This window comes from Pipra filicauda, unplaced genomic scaffold (assembly GCF_003945595.2).
Source record: "Pipra filicauda isolate LSUMZ 115617 unplaced genomic scaffold, ASM394559v2 scaffold579_size272245_pilon, whole genome shotgun sequence".
Lineage (NCBI taxonomy): Eukaryota > Metazoa > Chordata > Aves > Passeriformes > Pipridae > Pipra > Pipra filicauda.
Window position 1 is genome coordinate 42,179 of NW_024104730.1, and position 18,078 is coordinate 60,256.

The following is an 18,078-nucleotide window of genomic DNA, read 5'->3' on the forward strand; positions in this document are numbered from 1 at the left end:
GTTCACGGTGTGGGGGGGATATGGGGCACACCCCACAAGGGGTTTTGGGGCACACAGAGGGTAGGAGCAGAGTCAGAAATGGGGGGCAGGGCAGGGCAGGTATGGGGTGGGCAGGGGGTGCGTGGCAGGGGGGTTTGGGGTACAACAAGGGATGCTGGGGCACAAAGAGGGGGGATATGGGGCACACGGAGCAGATCTGGGGTGCCTCGTGGGGTGACAGCAAAGGGGAGGGGGGCACACGGTGAGGGGGCAGACAGAGGGTGCAGGGGGCCAGCACTGGGGGTACAGGGTGCCCCTGGGGCAGGGAGGGGGCACAGGGGGGGCAATAACCCAGCACAGGCTGAACTCAGCTTTATTCACATCCCACAGCACACCCAGGCAAGGGGAGTGGGGGGGGCACAGCCCCAGGGGGGGCACAGCCCCTCTGGGCCGGGGGGGCACTCCCAGCCCCAAGGCACCCACACATCACCCCCCACCCCTGCCAGAGCCACCCAGCAGGGCCCAGCAAGGCCCCCAAAGTGCACAGACACCCCCCCACAGTCACCCACGTGTCCCCCTCCCCACCATGACCACTGTCACCTCATGGTTCAGCCCCAGGGGGGTCCAGGGGTGGGGGCTCAGCTGCCCCTTGCCCCCTGTGCACCAGCACTGGGGGTCCCCAGCCCCCCAGGGAGGGGTGAGGGGGGGGCACAGGGTTTTGGGGGGGGGAGAAGAACAAACCTCAGAAGGCAACTGGGGGGAGGAGGAGGCCGTGGCAGGGGGGAGCCGGGGGGGTCACTTGGCACAGGGCAGGGCAGGACCCTGGGGGGGGCACGAGGGGCTTCTCCTCTCCCCCCTTCAGCAGCTCTAGTCCACTTTGAGGAGGTCGGAGTTGGCCTTCAGGAGGTAGAGGCTGTCATCCATCAGGAAACTGGGGGACAAACGGGGGGCTGTGGGGGGGGGTTCTAGGGTCCACAGCCCCCCCAGCTGCCTGTGCCAGGTGGGAAGGGGGGGACTGGAGGAGCCCTGAACCCCTCACTGAGCACAGACACACCCTGGGGCTCAGGGGGTGCAGCAATGGGGTCTCTCCCAACACCCCACTGCAAACTCAGGGGGGCCCCAATTTCAAGAGGGGGCCACTGAGCACCCCACAGACCAAAGGGCACCCCCATTTCAAGAGGGGGACCCCACAGCCTCAGCACCTCAGCTTTAAAGATGAGACTCCCACCACCCCAGGGGAGCCACAAGTCCCCCCCAAAAACCCCGCGTTGAAGCATCGGGACCCTCGGGGTGCCCCTTCCCCCCGATTTTAAGCGGGGAGGGGGCGTCACGGACCTGTAGAAGAGCACGTTGAGGGGGATGGTCCCGATGTGCCAGAGCGCGTGGGCGTCCAGCACCCAGAGCAGGGGCGGGAAGTCCAGGAGCTCCAGCAGCGCCAGCGCCTGGAGCAGCAGCACCGCGGCCGCGCATTTCCACACGTGCGGGAGGCGCCGGCCGTGCCCCAGGCACCAGCGCAGCCACCAGCCCACCGTCAGCATTCCTGGGAAAACGGGGCGGGGAAGGGGTCAGGGGGGGACCCAAGCACGGGCAGCATTCCTGGGAAAACGGGGCGGGGAAGGGGTCGGGGGGGGGGACCTAAACCACGGGCAGCATTCCTGGGAAAACGGGGCAGAGAAAAGGGGCGGGGGGGGGGACCTAAACCACGGGCAGCATTCCTGGGAAAATAGGACACTTAGGGACAGGGTGGGACCTACCCCCCCATCAGCATTCCTGGGAAAACGGGGGGACCTAACTACAGGCAGCATTCCTGGGAAAACAAGGGGAAAAGGGGTGGTGGGGGGGACCTAAACCACAGGCAGCATTCCTGGGAAAATAGGATACTTAGGGACAGGGTGGGACCTACCCCCCCATCAGCATTCCTGGGAAAATGGAGGGGGGGGGGGAAGGGTCAGGGGGGTGACCCAACCACGGGCAGCATTCCTGGGAAAATAAGGCACTCAGGGACAGGCTGGAACCTGCCCCCCCAGTCAGCATTCCTGGGAAAACTGGGGGGATTCGGGAACAGGGGGAGCACCCATCCCTGGGTCACCATCCCTGGGAAAACAGGGGGGCTCAGGGACAGGGAGGCACCGAGTGACCCCCAACACAGCCCCAGCATGGCCCAGTGGCTCCCAGCACCCCCCAGCCCAGCCCCAGTGCCCCCAGTGCCCCCCAGTGCCCCCCAGCTCACCCAGGGCCGCGTTGGCCGCCAGGTTGTAGCCGTAGTCGAAGCGCACGAGGCTCAGGTAGGAGATGTGGCAGGTGAGGAAGAGGAGGAGGAAGGCCCTGAAGATGCTGATTAAGGCTGGGCGCTGCAGCCCCAGCGTCCTGGGGGGACAGGGGGCGGGGGGGTGGCCCAGTGAGCCCCCAGGATGGCTCAGGGACCCCCCCAGTATGGCCCAGTGACACTCAAACTGGCCCAACAGAGCCCAGCACCTCCCCCAGCAAAGTCCAGTGGCTCCCCAGTGTGGCCCAGTGACCCCACTACACAGCCCACACCTCCCAGCATGGACCAAGGATGGCCCAACAGCCACCAGCAAGACCCACCAGTGCCCACCAGTATGGCCCAAGTGACCCCTAACACAGCCCCAGCATGGCCCAGTGACCCCCAGTACAGAACTGGTATGGCCCAGTGACCGCACAGCATGGCCCAGTGACCGCACAGCATGGCCCAGTGACCCCCAGTACAGAACTGGCATGGCCCAGTGACCGCACAGCATGGCCCAGTGACCCCCAGTACAGAACTGGTATGGCCCAGTGACCGCACAGCATGGCCCAGTGACCCCCTAGAATGGCCCAGTGGCTCCCAGTACAGCCCAGCACTTGTCAGCCCAGCTGCAGTTGGACCCAGTGCCCCCTAGTCCAGTCCCAGCACCTCCCAGTCCAGTCCCAGTGCCCCCAGTGCCCACCTGACACAGCACAGGTACACCGAGTGCAGGACGGCGGCCGAAGCGCAGAAATAATCCAGTTTCTGTGGGATTTGGGATGGATGAGCCCAACTGGCAGCAGGGGTGGGGTGGCAGGGGTCTGACACCTCTAAGGGGGGGGGACACAGACCCCCCCCAGGGTGTGGGGACACCCCGGGGTGTCACCCCCTCACCTCCGTCAGCGCCGTGTCCCGCGTGTGGAAAACCGTGGACCAGAACCAGGCGTTTAAGGAGACCTGGGAAAGGGGGAAAGGTGGGATTGGGGGGGGAAGGATGAGGGTCAGAACCCCAAACCTCCCCAGGTCAGGACCCCCCCAATTTGGGGAACGAGGGCCCTGAGAATGAGGTGGGAGTGACGGAGCAGCTGGAGCTGGTGGGATCAGCTGGTTATGGAAAAGAGCTGGAGAAAGGGGGGGGGAATGGGATGTGGAAAGGGGGGGACAAGAGGGAAAGGGAAGGGGGGGAAAAAGGAAGAAAGGGGAGAAAGGGAAAGGGGAAAAAGGGAAAATGTTAAAAAGGAAAAGGGGAAAATGGAAAAGGAGAAACGGTAAAAGGGGAAATGGGGAAAAGGGAAAGGGGGAAAGGGGAAAAAGGGGAAAAGAGGGGGAAAGAAGGGAAAAAGGAAGGAAATAAAGGAAGGGAAGAAGGAAGAGAAGGGAAAGGGGGAGAAGAGTGAGGGAAAGGAGGGGAAAAGGGAGGAAAAGGAAGGGAAAGAAATAGAAAAGGAAGGGAAAGAAAGAGAAAAGGAAGGGAAAGGGGAGAAAAGGAAGGGAAAGGAGGGCAGAGGGAGGGAGGGGAGGGCAGAGGGAGGGCCGCGGGTGCAGGGGGCGGCGGGCAGGCGGGTCTCACCCCGGCGAAGGCGGTGCAGGTCCCGTAGGTGGGCGCGGCGGGGGGCACGGCCGCGCGGTAGCGCCGCAGCATCACCAGGCTGGCCAGGCCGTTCAGGAAGGAGGCGAGGGCGGAGGCGGGCTCCTGGAAACACAGGAACCTCCGGAACGGCCACTGCGGGGGCACAGCGGGGTCAGCGGCGCCGGGGGGACCCCCCCACGTCCACCCCCATCCCCCCCGCGGGGGCCGGGCCCCCCTGCCCGGGCTCACCTTGCCGTGGAACTGCGGCACCCGGTGCCCCCCGCGCTGGTAGAGCCGCACCGTGAGCCACATGCACTCGTACTGACAGTCGTCCCGGCACGTCCAGCCTGGGGGCACGGCGACGCTGAGCCTCCAGCGCCTCCCAGTGCCCACCAGTATGCACCAGTATGCACAGGCAGGCGGCACTGGGGGCGCCACGGGAGGGGCAGCGCGGGGGGTTCGCCCTGTGGCACTGGGGACCCCCCCAGCGCTGTGCTGGGGGCGGGGAGGGCACCCGGCCGTCCCCATGGGGACCAGCATCACGGCCCAGCAGCTCCCAGTGTGGCCCAATGGCCCCCCAGTAGGGCCCAGTGGCCCCCCAGTATGGCCCAGTGGCCCCACTACACGGCTCAGCACCTCCAAGTATGGACTAAGAACAGCCCAATAGCCACCAGTCTGGCCCAGCAGTGCCCCCCAGTATAGCCCGAGTGACCCCTAACACAGCCCAGTGGCCCCCAGTATAGAACCGCCATGGTCCAGTGACCCCCCAGCATGGCCCAGTGCCTCCCAGTGCAGCCCCAGTATGGCCCAGCAGCCTCTAGCCAGGCTTCAGGACACCCCAGTGCTCCCCAGTTTAACCCGTGTCACCCAGTCCAGACCCATTCCCCGCCAGTGCTCCCCAGTTTGACTCCAGTTCCCCCCCAGTGCTCCCCAGTTTGATCCCAGTCCCTCCCCAGTGCTCCCCAGTTTGACTCCAGTCCCTCCCGGCGGGGGCGTGGCCTGGAAGGGCGGGCGTGGCTTCTACACTGCCCCGCCCCGAGGGGCGTGTCCCTCTGCCGCTCCAGCCAATGGGCGCGCGGGGGCCGTACCTGTCAGGCCCATGTAGAGCGGCTGGCGGTCCCGGAAGTGCCGCAGGGCGGCCCCCGAGCAGTTCTGCCGCTCGCAGCGGCTCAGGCACTCCCGGTACAGCGGCTCCCGGTCCCCCTGCGAGCCGCGGGCCGGGCCCGCCGCCGCCGCCAGCAGCAGCAGCAGCAGCGCGGGCCGCGCCGCCATCGCCGCCCGGCCCGGCCGCTTCCGGGTCCGCCCCGGACACGGCGGGCGCGGGGCATTGTGGGATAGGCCGCCCCCGTGCGGCCGTGGAGGATCACGGGATATGTCCCCCCATGGGGGTCCCGGGGGGGTTCGGGGACCCCCCCGATGGGCTGCGGGGACGCCGCCGTGTCCTGGGCGGCTCCAGCACTGGCCGGGGCCGTGCGGGCAGCACGGCGGGGGGCGTCGAGTGGCTGATGCCCCGTTCCTGTCCCTACGGAGCCATCACCCCGTGGCAGAGGGGACCCCCGACCCCCAATACCGATCGTCGACCCCCCTTCGCGGGGGGGTCCTCCCTCGGTGGCCCCTTTGGGGGCACGGCGTGGGGTGGCCCGTGGGGACACGGGGAGGTCACACCCCAGCACCCCGCCCTGGTGAGGTGCCCCTCTGTGCCTGGCCAGGGGGTCCCCAGGTGAGGGGTCCCTGTGGAGGACGGGGATGCTCCTGGGGGACCCCATGTCCTGATCCTCCCCCCTTCCCGCGTGTGCCCAGGGCAGCAGGTGGAGGTGGGACGGGGGAGGGACAGGGAACAGCTCCGGGGACACCTCACTGGGGACCCGTCGGGTGCTGCTGGGCTGTCCCTGCACCCCAGAACTGTCCCAGTCATTCAGGACTGTCCCCCTATTCCCCCCAAGGCTGTCCCTGCATCCCAGAACTGTCCCCATCATTCAGGAGTGTCCCCCAGGGCTGTCTCTGCACCCAGGAGTGTCTCTGTACCCCCCGGGACTGTCCCCCTGTCCCTGTACCCCAGGATCGTCCCTGACTGACCCTGTACCTCATGACTGACCCCCCGCACCCCCAGCACTGTCCCCGCACCCCAGAACTCTCCCTGTCCCCCCAAGACTGTCCCTGAACTCCAGGACTGTGCCCCTGTCCCTGTCCCTCCAGGACAGTCCCTCGACCCCCCAGGACCACTCCTGGGTGCCAGGCCTGTCCCCACCCCACCCCCCGGGACTGTCCCCGACCCCAGACCCAGGAGTGGCATCACTGTCCCCCCTCCCCTGCACCCGTGACAGCCCCAGCGGGGCAGGTGAGGGGACAGGGTGTGGGGGGGTCCCCCCCATTCCGGCGACCCCCCTTTCTGCGGGGTCACAGCAGGACCCCGGGACAGGGGACCACGGGGGGCGGGGGGTCCCCGGTGCTCCAAGGGATGGGAGGGGATAACGGGGGTCGCGGGTGTTCCCGGGGGATGGACGGCGGGGGATCCGGGCTGGGGGTCCCCCGTTGCTCCGGGGGGATGGAGCGCGGGGAGTGTCGCGGTCCGGGGGGGGCGCCGGGAGCGCGCGGGGGCGGCGGGAGCGCGCGGCGCGCCCTCGCCCCGGGGCCGGGACCGGGGCTCGGGACCGCGAGGCGGAGCCCGGGAGCGGCGGGAGGCGGCGGCTCCGGCCCCGCAAACTTTCCCGGAGCGGCGGCGGCGGGGCCATGGGCCGCGGCCCGCGCTGAGCACCATGATCAGGGCCGGGGGCTGCCTCGGCGCGGGGCTCCTGCTGCTCGCCGCCCTCTGCCCCCCCGCCCCCGCCGAAGGTGGGTCCCACCGGGGGGCACCGGGAGGGCACCGGGGACTGGGGGCGCGCCGGGCCCGCGGGAGCGACCCCCGCGCAGGGAACTTTGCGCGAAGTTTTGCACCGGGACCCACCGGGACCGTGGGGGGGCAAACCGGGAGAGGGGACGGGGGGGGGGGCACGGGGGGCGTGACCGGGAGGGCACCAAGGGGGACGGCGGGGGTGGGACCGAGGGGGGAACTGCGGGGCGACCGAGGGGCACCGTGGGGAAACCGAGGGGGCAAGGGGGGTGGGACCGGGCAGCGGCGGGAGGGGATCGGGGGGGACACCGCGGGGTCCGGTGTGCCCGGGGGCTGCTGGGTTGGAAGGGACGGGACCGCCCCCTCTCCCGTCCCCTCTTGGTCCCCACTCGGTGCCCCGTCGGTCCCCCCCGTTCTCCCCGCCGCGGGCAGCGCGTCCCCGGTGTCCCCGCGCCGCGATCGCCCGCCGGGACTGGGGGCCGGACCGGTCCATACTGGGGGGCACTGGGCCGGAGGGGGCTGCCCTGCCCTTCCCAGGGCTCCAGTACTGCCGGGGGAAGCGGGGACGGGGGGACACCAACTTTGCGGGGGTTCCCTGCCCGGCGGCCCCGGGAGGTTTCGAGGTGCGGGGCAGGCGCGGTGCCCCACGGAGCGGGTGGGTGGGTGGGTGCGTCGTCCCCGTCGCTCCCATCCACATTCTCGACGTGCCGCACCCAGCCCAGCCCCGGGGGAGCGGGGAGCCCGGACGGAGCCCCGACAGCCCCCCGGGCACTGGGACGGGGCTGGCAGGGACGGGGGTAGTGGGGGACGGGGCTAATGGCCTCAAAGGAGGCACCGGCAGCCCAAAAAGTTGAACCCCGCTGCCTCCGTGCAGCCCCGTGTTGGGGGGGGGGGGCAGCTCCGTGCTGGGGGGCAGCTCCAGCACCAGGGCTTTGGGAAGCGAATGCTCGGTGGGGCTGAGCCGGTGTGGGGTGGTGGGACAGGGACGTGGGGGCACAGTGGGTGCTCTCCACCACTGGCATCCCACAGCTCACCCTGTTCAGAGGGTCTGTGCCAGGGGAGCTCCCAGCTGGGGACACACCAGTGCCCCCCATTGCTGGGGCCGGATCCGTGCCCAGCAGCCCCAGTTCAGGGCAGCCCCACGGGCACGTGGCCCGCAGGCTTTGCTGGACACCTGCGGGCATCCGGGGCCCTCGGCGGTGGCACTGCCCACCGGGACAGGATGGATCCCTCACTGCCCTTCCCAGGGAACTGGGGGAGCTGGCAGGGCCGAATCCCAAGGCACAGAGCTGGGATCCCGGCAGGATTTGGCCCTGCCACTCACCCGTCCCACCTGCCCTTCGCCCCGGGGGAGCCCCTGGCATCCTGTGCCCGCACCACGGGCAGACCTTGAGCTTTGGCCTCCCGCCACAACGGCACGTTCCCTGCCGGGGAACCAGCTGGTGGGGGGAGAGCTGCACCCCAAGTTCAGGGGGCTTCCCCCTCCCCGGCCGTGTTGTCCCTGGCTCAGACGCCTTGGAGAAGGCGGGTACCAGCCGGGTCCTGCGGCCACGAGGCCACTGCAGCAGCTGCTGCCACCAGGGACTGTCACTCAGCCGTGGGGCACCAGCAGCAGCCAGGGACGGGGACACCGGACCCCTGGCTGACCCCCTGTGCCTCCGTGCCCCCTGTGCTGGGAGGGGAGGGCAGCGGGGCTGGTGGCACTGGGGCCAGCCCTGGGGTGGTGGCAGGGTCAGGTCTGGGGTTGGTGGCAGGGTCGGTGTCGGAGCAGAGTTGGGGTCTGGCGGGGGGCTCTCCCAGGTGAGGTGTTGGGGTGCCGGGGGCCGCGGGCACGCCGGGGCTGGGCCGTGCCCGCCAGCCCTGCGTCACCACTGCTCCCCAAACACGCCCGACCTGAAAAGGCGGTTCCTGCCGGGAGCGGGCGGCCGGGGCCCTGTGCCACCCGCGCCCGTGACTCACCCGCCCGGGGCCTGGCACCCAGGGCGGGCTCCCGCGCCCCCCGCCCTGCCCCGGTGCCACGGGGACGGTGGCCCTGCCGGCAGCCCCCCCACAGTGCCCCCCACAATGGGCCCGACTGGGCTCGCAGCCGTCACCGCTCAACAATCGGGTCTTGTCTCGGCGTGGCCCCCCCGCCCGCGTGGGCAGAACATTCCTGCCCGCGGCCCCCGGCTCGGCACCTCGGGGATGGGGGTCCTCAAACCCAGCCCCCCGCAGCCCCCGGCGCCCACCGCGGGCACGGGGCGACGCGGGGACCCCGCCGTCCCTCGAGCGGGGCCGGTGCCAGAGCGGGAGAAGCTTCGCCGCGTGCCGGGGTGGGAGCCCGGGGGGAGCCACGATCCAGGAAGCCCATCGGAAGCTGTTGGGAGCAGCCCCGGAGATAAACGGCGGCCGCCGGATCCGCGGCGCTTCCTGCGGGGGCCGGGGCTCGGGGTCCCGCGGGGGCGGGGAGGGGTCAAGCTCGGAAGAGTCGGGCTCGGGGTCCTGCTGAGCTCCCGCTGTCCCCCCCCCCCAGTCTGCACCGGCACAGACATGAAGCTGCTGCGACCCTCCAGCCCCGAGAGCCACTACGAGACCCTGCGGCACCTCTACCAGGGCTGCCAGGTGGTCCAGGGCAACCTGGAGCTCACCTACCTGCCCCCCGACGCCGACACCGCCTTCCTCAAGGTGCGCAGCGGGAAAACACCGCGAGGAGGGCGGGGGGAGGGGGGAAGGATGGTGGTCTGAGCAGCCCCTCACCCGTGTCCCCACACCCCAGGACATCAAGGAGGTGCAGGGGTACGTGCTGATCGCGGAGAACCAGGTGAGGGGGCTGGAGCTGCAGAGCCTGCGCATCATCCGCGGGACGCAGCTCTTCCAGGACCGCTACGCCCTGGCCGTGGTGGGCAACGCCGGCCCCGCCGGCACCCCGGGGCTGTTCCAGCTCGGCATGAGGCACCTCACAGGTGGGGACTCCCCACCCCGGGGCAGGCACGGGGGGCTCGGGGGTGTGGGGCGCTGCTCCTGGCGCTGGGAGCTGCAGGGTCCTGCCTGGGGATGGGTGGTCCTGTGGGGTGGCAGGTCCTCATCCAGGACTGGGTGTCCCCATCCAGGATTGGGTGCTCCCATGGAGAGTGGCAGGTCCCTGCCCAGGTCTGGGACTCCCCATGGGGCTGCAGGACCCCCCCTGTCCCCATGCTGACCCCCCTGCACCTTTCCTCCCCCCCCAGAGATCCTGAAGGGAGGGGTGCACATCGAGAGGAACCCCCAGCTGTGCTTCCAGGAGACCATCCTGTGGAGCGACATCCTGCACCGGCACAACGAGTTCCGGGGCGAGATCCACGTGGAGAGCACCCGCAGCCGCAGCTGTGAGAGCCCCCACGGGTGGGGGGGAGGGGGCTGTGGGACCCAGGGAGGGGGTCTGGGGGCTTCCAGCCCCCTCCACTCACGATTCCCCCCTTGCAGGTCCCGACTGCCGGGCGCTGTGCTCCGAGGGGCACTGCTGGGGCGAGAGCCCACGGGACTGCCAGACCTGTGAGTGCAGAACCCACAGTGGCTCTGACCCCCCCAGGGACCCCCAAAGCCCCACGGGCTCCTCCAAAATCTCTGGGAATCTCCTTTCCTTCCCTCCACATATCCCTCCTCCACAGACCCTTACTTCCCACCTAAATCTTGCCCTCAGTAGAATCCCTGGTCCTTCTGCTTGCAATCCCAAATCCCTGTCCCACTGACCCCTACTTGCCACCTAAGTCCTGGCCCCAGAGACCTTCTTTGCCTCCCCCCCCCCAAATCCCTGCCCCATAAACCCCTAGAATTCCTGCCCAGGGTGGCTCAGCTTACGCCCCAAATCCCTGTCCCATTGACCTTTACTTGGCACCCAAATCCCTGCCCTGGGGGATTCCCACTTGACCTCCCAAATCCCCACCACAGGAACCCCTCCCCTCCAGCCCTTCATCCTGGGGACCCCCATGTGGCCCGGGGGAGGGGGTAACCATGGGGGTCCCCGTGCCCAGCGTGTCCCTGTGTGCCCCTAACAGTGACCAACAGCATCTGCCACGGCTGCCCCCGGTGCAAGGGCACGAAGCCCACGGACTGTTGCCACGAGCAATGCGCCGCCGGCTGCACCGGCCCCAAGCACTCCGACTGCCTGGTGAGCAGGGGAGGGGGGCTCTGGGGGCCCGGGGGGGTGCAGGGGTCTCACACTGGCCGTTCTCCCCCCCTCCCAGGCGTGCCTGAACTTCAACAGGAGCGGGATCTGCGAGCTGCACTGCCCCCCCCTCGTCATCTACAACTCGGACACCTTCGAGTCGATGCCCAACCCCGACGGGCGCTACACCTTCGGTGCCAGCTGTGTCACCCAGTGTCCCTGTGAGTGACACTCACGGGGGAGGGGGGGCCAGGGGGAGCCAGCATGGCCCTGACACCCCCCTTCTGCCCCCCCCCACCCCCAGACAACTACCTTGCCACGGAGGTGGGGTCCTGCACCCTCGTGTGCCCCCAGAACAGCCAGGAGGTCACAGTCAACAACGTCCAGAAGTGTGAGAAGTGCAGCAAACCCTGCCCGGAGGGTGAGCAGGGACCCCCGGGGGCTGGGAGGGGCTCTGGGAACCCCAGGGGTGCCAGTGGGAACCCGCCAGGGACCTGTGGGGGCTTTGGGGACCCCAGAGGTGCAGGTGAGCAGCCCCCTGGTGAACCCCAGGGGTGTGTGGGGTGGCTCTGTGGCTGGCAGGACTGAAGCAGTGAGTGTTCGGGGGGGATGGGGGTCCTGGCAGAGCCCCCCAGCCCTGCTGTGCCCCCCCCCACCAGTGTGCTACGGGCTGGGAGTGGATTTCCTCAAGGGTGTCCGTGCCGTGAACGCCTCCAACATCCAGCACTTCTCCGGCTGCACCAAGATTTTCGGGAGCTTGGCCTTCCTGCCCGAGACCTTCACCGGGTAAGCACCTCATCACCTCATCCCCCCCTCCCTGAGCTCACTGGAACCCCTGCCAGGACCTCCCCAACCTCCCTCCCATCCCTGCCAGGGACCCCAGCACCAACACACCACCCCTGGACCCCAAACTGCTGCGGATCTTCGAGAGCCTCGAGGAGCTGACGGGTGAGAACTGGGGGAGTGGGGGGTTGGGGAGGGGTCAGATCTGGGGGGGACACGGGATGGTGACACCCAGCTCCCCTCAGGCTTCCTCTACATCGCTGCCTGGCCGCCTGAGATGGAGGACCTGGGAGTCTTCCAAAACCTGCGGGTCATCCGGGGCCGTGTCCTGCACAAGTGAGGGGGGACGGGGACACGGGGGGACATGGGGGGACATTGGGGGGCATGAGGGGACACATGGGGGGGACACACAGGGGGATGCAGGGACATGGGGGGATGTGAGGGGATACGGGGTGGACACGGGGACACACAGGACAGACACATAGTGGGGACATGGAGAGGGGACACAGGGGATACAGGGAGAACACGGTGGGACACATAAGGGGACTGAGGGGACATGGAGAGCACACATGGGAGGACATGGGGGGACACACGGGGGGACATGGGGACACACGAGGGGACATGGGCAACACACATGAGGACACAGGGTGACACGGGGTGACATGGGGTGACACGGGGGGCCGCGTGTCTGACCCGTGGGTGTCTCGGCAGCGGCGCCTACTCGCTGACGCTGCGGGACCTGGCGGTGCAGGCGCTGGGGCTGCGGGCCCTGCAGGAGATCAGCAGTGGGATGGTGCTCGTCCACCACAACCCCCAGCTCTGCTTCCTCCAGAAGGTGCCCTGGGACAGCATCTTCCGCAACCCCCGCCAGCGCCTCTTCCAGACACACAACAAGCCCCCCGAGCAGTGTGGTAAGCGGTGCCCGGGGGGTGGGGGGAGAGGATGGAACCCCCCCCCATCTCTGATGGACCCCCCCCCGGTGCTGATGGACCCCCTGGTGCTGACGGTGCCCCCCCTGCAGAGAGCGAGGGGCTGGTTTGCTTCCACCTCTGCGCCCACGGGCACTGCTGGGGCCCCGGCCCTACCCAGTGCGTGGCCTGCGAGCGGTTCCTGCGCGGCCAGGAGTGCGTGGCCTCCTGCAACCTCCTGGATGGGTGAGTGGAGACCCTCGGGAATGGCAAAGAGAGCCCTCCCCCCCCCAGGAACAGGTCCAGGACCCCATCCCTGTGCCTTCTCCCCGCAGAGCCGTCCGGGAACACGCCAACGGGACGCGGTGCCTGCCGTGCCACCCCGAGTGCCAGCCCCAGAACGGCACCGAGACCTGCTTCGGATCGGTGAGGGGAGGGAAAACACACAGCCAGGGGTGGGACAGGGGGTGTTCCCTGGCCCCTGGGTGCCTCAACCCCCCCCAAATTCCCACAGGAGGCAGACCAGTGCGTGGCCTGTGCCCACTACAAGGATGCCCAGCAGTGCGTGCGGCGCTGCCCCAGCGGGGTCAAGGCCGACGCCTCCTTCGTGCCCGTCTGGAAATACCCGGACGAGGACGGGGTGTGCCAGCTCTGCCCCACCAACTGCACCCACTCGTGAGTCGGGGGGTCCCTGGCTGGGGGTGGGGGGGGTCACAGCTCTCAACAGAGGGGTGCTGACAGCGAGGTGCCACACGCTGTGTCCCCAGGTGCACCATCCGGGATGAGGACGGGTGTCCCGTGGACCAGAAGCCGAGGTAGGAGCGTGGATGAGCTGTCCCACCCTGACCCCTGCCCCTCGGGGTGCTGGGGGTCCCCCATCACCCCATCCCGCCCCCAATCCCCCCTGTCCCCCAGCCAGGTGACGTCCATCATCGCCGGCGTGGTGGGGGCTCTGCTGGTCATCGTCCTGCTCCTCATCACCGTCATCTGCGTCAAGCGCCGGCGGCAGCAGGAGCGCAAGCACACCATGAGGCGCCTGCTGCAGGAGACCGAGGTGGGACCTCCCGGGGGGCAGTGGGGGATCCCCCCAGCGCCCAGGGTATGCCAGGAGCCAGCCCCCCTCACCCCTGTGTGCCCCACAGCTGGTGGAGCCGCTGACGCCCAGCGGGGCCCTCCCCAACCAAGCCCAGATGCGGATCCTCAAGGAGACCGAGCTCAAGAAAGTGAAAGTTTTGGGTTCTGGTGCTTTCGGCACTGTCTACAAGGTGAGGGCTGGGGGGCACCGGGGTGGGGTGGGACCCTCCCCGCTCCACACCCCCCTCACCTGTGTGTCCCCCCCTCAGGGCATCTGGATCCCCGACGGGGAGAGCGTGAAGATCCCGGTGGCCATCAAGGTCTTGCGGGAGAACACGTCGCCCAAAGCCAACAAGGAGATCCTGGACGTGAGTGTGACAGCGGTGCCGGGGGGAAGGGGGGCCAGGAGCGGCCCCCTGCTCACCCTGACCCCCACCCTGACCCCCCCTGCCCACAGGAGGCCTATGTGATGGCGGGGGTGGGCAGCCCCTACGTGTCCCGGCTGCTGGGCATCTGCCTGACCTCCACGGTGCAGCTGGTGACGCAGCTGATGCCCTACGGCTGCCTCCTGGACTATGTGAGGGAGAACAAGGACCACATCGGCTCCCAGGACCTGCTCAACTGGTGTGTGCAGATCGCCAAGGTAGGATGGGGGCTCTGGAGGGAGCAGGGGGATGGTCCTGGGGTGGGCCAGGGACAGCCAGACATGTGCCACCCGCAGGGGATGAGCTACCTGGAGGAGGTGAGGCTGGTGCACCGGGACTTGGCCGCTCGCAACGTCCTCGTCAAGAGCCCCAACCACGTCAAGATCACGGATTTCGGGCTGGCGCGGCTGCTCGACATCGACGAGACCGAGTACCACGCTGATGGGGGCAAGGTGGGGGCACAGGGACGGCGTGAGGGCACCGCGGTGCCCCCTCGGTGCCAGCCAGCCCCCCGCCCCAGCCCTGTTCACCTCCCCCTCCTCCCTGTGCCAGGTCCCCATCAAGTGGATGGCGCTGGAGTCCATCCTCCGCCGGCGCTTCACGCACCAGAGCGACGTCTGGAGCTACGGTACCTTGGGGTGTCCCACCCCCGGGGGGTGCAGGGGGAGTCCCCAGGGCACTGCTCACCCCCGCCCCTGCCCCCTCCAGGTGTCACCGTGTGGGAGCTGATGACGTTCGGGGCGAAGCCGTACGACGGGATCCCCGCGCGGGAGATCCCGGACCTGCTGGAGAAGGGGGAGCGGCTCCCGCAGCCGCCCATCTGCACCATCGACGTCTACATGATCATGGTGAAATGTACGGGCAGGGGACACCATGGGGACTCATGATCATGGTGAAATGTACGGGCAGGGGACATGGGGACACCATGGGGACACATGGTCATGGTGAAATGTATGGGCAGGGGACACGGGGACACCGTGGGGACACATGGTCATGGTGAAATGTACGGGCAGGGGACACAGGGACACCATGGGGACACCATGGGGACACCTGGTCATGGTGAAATGTTCAGGCAGGGGACACGGGGACACCATGGGGACACATGGTCATGGTGAAATGTAGAGGCAGGGGATGCAGGGAGGGGACATGGGGGCAGCATGGGGACACATGATCACAGGGAGGGGACAGGGACACGGGGGCCCTGACGGCGCATCCTGACGGTGCCCTGCTCTCCAGGCTGGATGATCGACTCCGAGTGCCGGCCCAAGTTCCGGGAGCTGGTCACCGAGTTCTCCCGCATGGCCCGGGACCCCCAGCGCTTCGTGGTCATCCAGGTTTGTGGGTCCCTGGGGGTCCCCAGGGGTCCTGTTGCCCTTGCCAGCACCCCAGGGTGGGCACTGACCAGCATGTCCCCCCCCAGAATGACCTGGTGGGGCTGCCAGGCTCCATGGACAGCACCTTCTACCGGGCACTGCTGGAGGAGGAGGACATGGACGACCTGGTGGACGCCGAGGAGTACCTGGTGCCTCACCACGGCTTCTTCAGCGCCGACACCTCCACCACCTACCGCAGCCGCATCTCCTCCATGCGGGTACGGGGGTGGGCTGGGGGCAGGGAGGGACCCCCCCGCTCCTGGCACAGCCGTGGGGTGACCCCACGGGACCAGGACAGTCCTCGGGGTGACTCCGTGTCCTGTCCCACTCCCAGAGCACGGCAGAGTCTCCGGCCAAGGTGGAGGAAGGCGAGGGCTTGTCCTCCTTCCCCTTCCCCGCCCAGGGCCTGGTGGAGGGGCCAGAGAGCCCTGTGCCCGAGGTGCCAGAGGGGGATGGGGGGGTCAAGGCAGCCCTGCAGAGCCCCCCGGGGCGGGAGCCCGGCCCCCTGCCCCGGTACAGCGAGGATCCCACCGGGCTGGCAGCCGAGGACAGCGAGGACCCCGAGGGCTTCACCGCCGCGGCCCCCCACAGCACCATGCCAGGTAGGGAGGGCACGGTGGGACCCTCGGGTGGGTGGGGGGGTGTGTCTGCCTGTCCCATCCCTCTCAGGGGGTCCCTGACGTGTCTCTCACCCCACAGAGTACGTGAACCAGGCCGGGGAGCGTCCCCCCCGCGCACCCCCGTCCCCGCCGGACAAGCCCAAGGGGCACCAGGGCAAGAACGGGCTCATCAAGGACCCCAAGCTCCCGTTCCCGGGGCCCTTCAGCCACGCCGTGGAGAACCCCGAGTACCTGGCACCGCCCCCCGGGCCCTTCAGCCAGGCCTTCGACAACCCCTACTACTGGAACCAGGACCCCCCCAAGGGCGGGGGGCCCGAGGGTGGTCCCAGCACGACGCCCACGGCCGAGAACCCCGAGTACCTGGGCCTGGCCGGGCCCGACGCCGCCGCCGCCGTGTGAGAGACCCCCCCAACTTCGCCGAGGCAGCTCAGGGAGGGACGAGCCACAGCCATGGGGCTGGGCACTGTCCCCTCTGCCCCCCGGGGGTGGCCACGGCCACGCAGGGCTGGGAGAGCCCAGGACGCTGAGGGACAGCAAGGTGTGGGGACAGAGGGGTCCCCTGCCGTGACCCCCACGCTGGGGGGTGCCCGGATGGTGCCGGGGGAAGGACAGACTGGCACCGTCACCCCACCCACTGCAGGGCTGTCCCCGTGTCTGTGCCACCACCGGGGACACACGGACTTGCACTGAGAGCAGCTGAGGATGCCGGGCGTGTCCCGGCTCCCCCGGGATCCTTTGGAAGCCCCGGGATGTATATTTGAGGATTGTACATTGGTTGTTTTTTCTACTCCCCTTGTCTGTGTGGTTCCCTCCTCTCCGTCGGACCCAGCCCCGTCTCCCGAGGACCAGAATGTCCCTTGCCTTCCCTTTCTCTCTACTCTCCTTGTCTGTTTGATTCCCACTTTTCCATCAGATTCAGCTCCATCTCCATCTCCTAAGAACCAGCATGTTCCTTTTCCTTTCCCTTTTCCTTTCCCCATCCATTTCCTTTCCCTTCCCCTCCCACCACTTGCCTGAAGGGTAAAATTCCTCATCCCACTGATCCTGAGCAGGACACAGGACCTGTGTCCCAACCCCATTCCCAGGGGACCCAGAGGAGCCACATCCTCCATCCTTTATTCCACACACTCCATCCTTTATTCCACACACTCCATTCTTTATTCCACATCCTCCATCCTTTATTCCACATCCTCCATCCTTTATTCCACATGCTCCATCCTTTACTCCGCCCCGACCGTTGGGTTTATACACAGTATAGAATAAATAGGGGGCCCCCCGCCCCGAGGCCAAGGGCAGGGTCATTCCAGGCAGGAAGCAGGAGCCTGGGAATGGGGAGGGGAGAGGGACAAACACACCCGTGGCTGGGCTGGGGCTGCCACGGCCGGGAGGGCCCCCCTGCCCCTGTTAAACAGTGACAGAGCTGTTTAATCCTTAACCAACCCCAGGAAAGGCCCAGCCAGTGGATTTCCCTTTGGAATTCACCTCCTGGGAGCTGCAGAGACCCCCCCCAACACCCATCCTGACCCCCCCACTCACAGGGGGCCCCAAATTCCGAAGGGTTCAGGGGGAGAGCCCCCCCCGCCCTGCTGGGGAGGCCGCAGGAAAGGGGGTGCCCTGGGGGGCTGTGGGGTTTGGGGGACCCCCTGTGCCCCCCAGGGAGGTGCAGCTGACAGAGGGGAGGGGGGGAAGGCAAAGGCAGGCGGGGGGACCCCCCCAGGCCATCACCCCATGGCAGGGATGGGACAGAATGGCCCCCCAGTGCCACAGCCCTGCCCTTCCCAGTGCCACAATGGGGGTCCCCAGGAGGCTCCCAAATTCCCCCAATGTCCCTGGACCCCCCCCCACGCATGCAGGAATTTATCAAAGGCAGCGAGGGGTGACAGGGGGGCCCCGACATCCCTGGTCCTCCTTGATGTCCCCAGTGCCCCCCTGGGGTCACAGGAATTTAACCCAGGCAGCGAGGGGCAGCGTGGGGGGACCCCGATGTCCCCAGGGGGCTACAGGATGGTGCAGGGGGGGCGGCTGTTGGTGATTTTCTCCAGGGGTTCCCCATTCCTGGCCCTCCGGATGGCCTCGATCAGCTGGGGAGACACGGGCAGGGTCACACTGGGGGGTTGCAGGAGGGCTGGGGGCACTGGGACACCCACA

General features: G+C 68.4%; 2 protein-coding genes across 3 annotated transcripts; one reads left to right on the forward strand and one right to left on the reverse strand.

The window, feature by feature from the left end:
- Positions 1–334: 334 nt before the first annotated feature.
- PGAP3 (post-GPI attachment to proteins phospholipase 3) lies at positions 335–5,082 on the reverse strand. 2 transcript variants are annotated; one of them, XM_027746975.2, is made up of 8 exons: positions 4,883–5,082; positions 4,044–4,141; positions 3,795–3,947; positions 3,119–3,181; positions 2,928–2,989; positions 2,210–2,346; positions 1,315–1,519; positions 335–910 (listed from the first exon to the last, which is right to left on the reverse strand). In XM_027746975.2, the coding sequence occupies exons 1-8, from the start codon at positions 5,064–5,066 to the stop codon at positions 847–849; spliced, it is 966 nt and encodes a 321-aa protein (XP_027602776.1). In that variant the 5' UTR covers positions 5,067–5,082; the 3' UTR covers positions 335–846. The 2 variants fall into 2 exon arrangements, with proteins under 2 accessions (XP_027602776.1, XP_039243517.1); XM_039387583.1 differs by lacking the exons at positions 335–910; positions 1,315–1,519 and adding an exon at positions 1,560–2,015.
- A 1,385-nt stretch (positions 5,083–6,467) lies between these two features.
- Positions 6,468–16,718, forward strand: ERBB2 (erb-b2 receptor tyrosine kinase 2). The gene is made up of 27 exons (XM_027746536.2): positions 6,468–6,626; positions 9,137–9,288; positions 9,380–9,566; positions 9,831–9,968; positions 10,066–10,134; positions 10,638–10,750; positions 10,827–10,968; positions 11,052–11,168; positions 11,407–11,533; positions 11,622–11,695; positions 11,776–11,866; positions 12,242–12,441; positions 12,552–12,684; positions 12,774–12,864; positions 12,953–13,113; positions 13,206–13,253; positions 13,354–13,492; positions 13,581–13,703; positions 13,782–13,880; positions 13,970–14,155; positions 14,234–14,389; positions 14,490–14,565; positions 14,646–14,792; positions 15,174–15,271; positions 15,358–15,528; positions 15,645–15,912; positions 16,010–16,718. The coding sequence occupies exons 1-27, from the start codon at positions 6,551–6,553 to the stop codon at positions 16,327–16,329; spliced, it is 3,702 nt and encodes a 1,233-aa protein (XP_027602337.2). The 5' UTR covers positions 6,468–6,550; the 3' UTR covers positions 16,330–16,718.
- The last annotated feature ends 1,360 nt before the right edge of the window (positions 16,719–18,078 follow it).

Bases quoted from the DNA above. Each gene is read 5' to 3' on its own strand.
- PGAP3 (XM_027746975.2), bottom strand. From the start codon at position 5,066: ATGGCGGCGCGGCCCGCGCTGCTGCTGCTGCTGCTGGCGGCGGCGGCG. The intron at 4,142-4,882 runs GTACGGCCCCCG...CCGTGCCCCCAG, and splicing joins GCTCTACATGGGCCTGACAG to GCTGGACGTGCCGGGACGAC. The intron at 2,990-3,118 runs GTGAGGGGGTGA...CAAATCCCACAG, and splicing joins GGGACACGGCGCTGACGGAG to AAACTGGATTATTTCTGCGC.
- ERBB2 (XM_027746536.2), top strand. From the start codon at position 6,551: ATGATCAGGGCCGGGGGCTGCCTCGGCGCGGGGCTCCTGCTGCTCGCC. The intron at 13,704-13,781 runs GTGAGGGCTGGG...TCCCCCCCTCAG, and splicing joins CTTTCGGCACTGTCTACAAG to GGCATCTGGATCCCCGACGG. The intron at 14,793-15,173 runs GTACGGGCAGGG...CCTGCTCTCCAG, and splicing joins CTACATGATCATGGTGAAAT to GCTGGATGATCGACTCCGAG.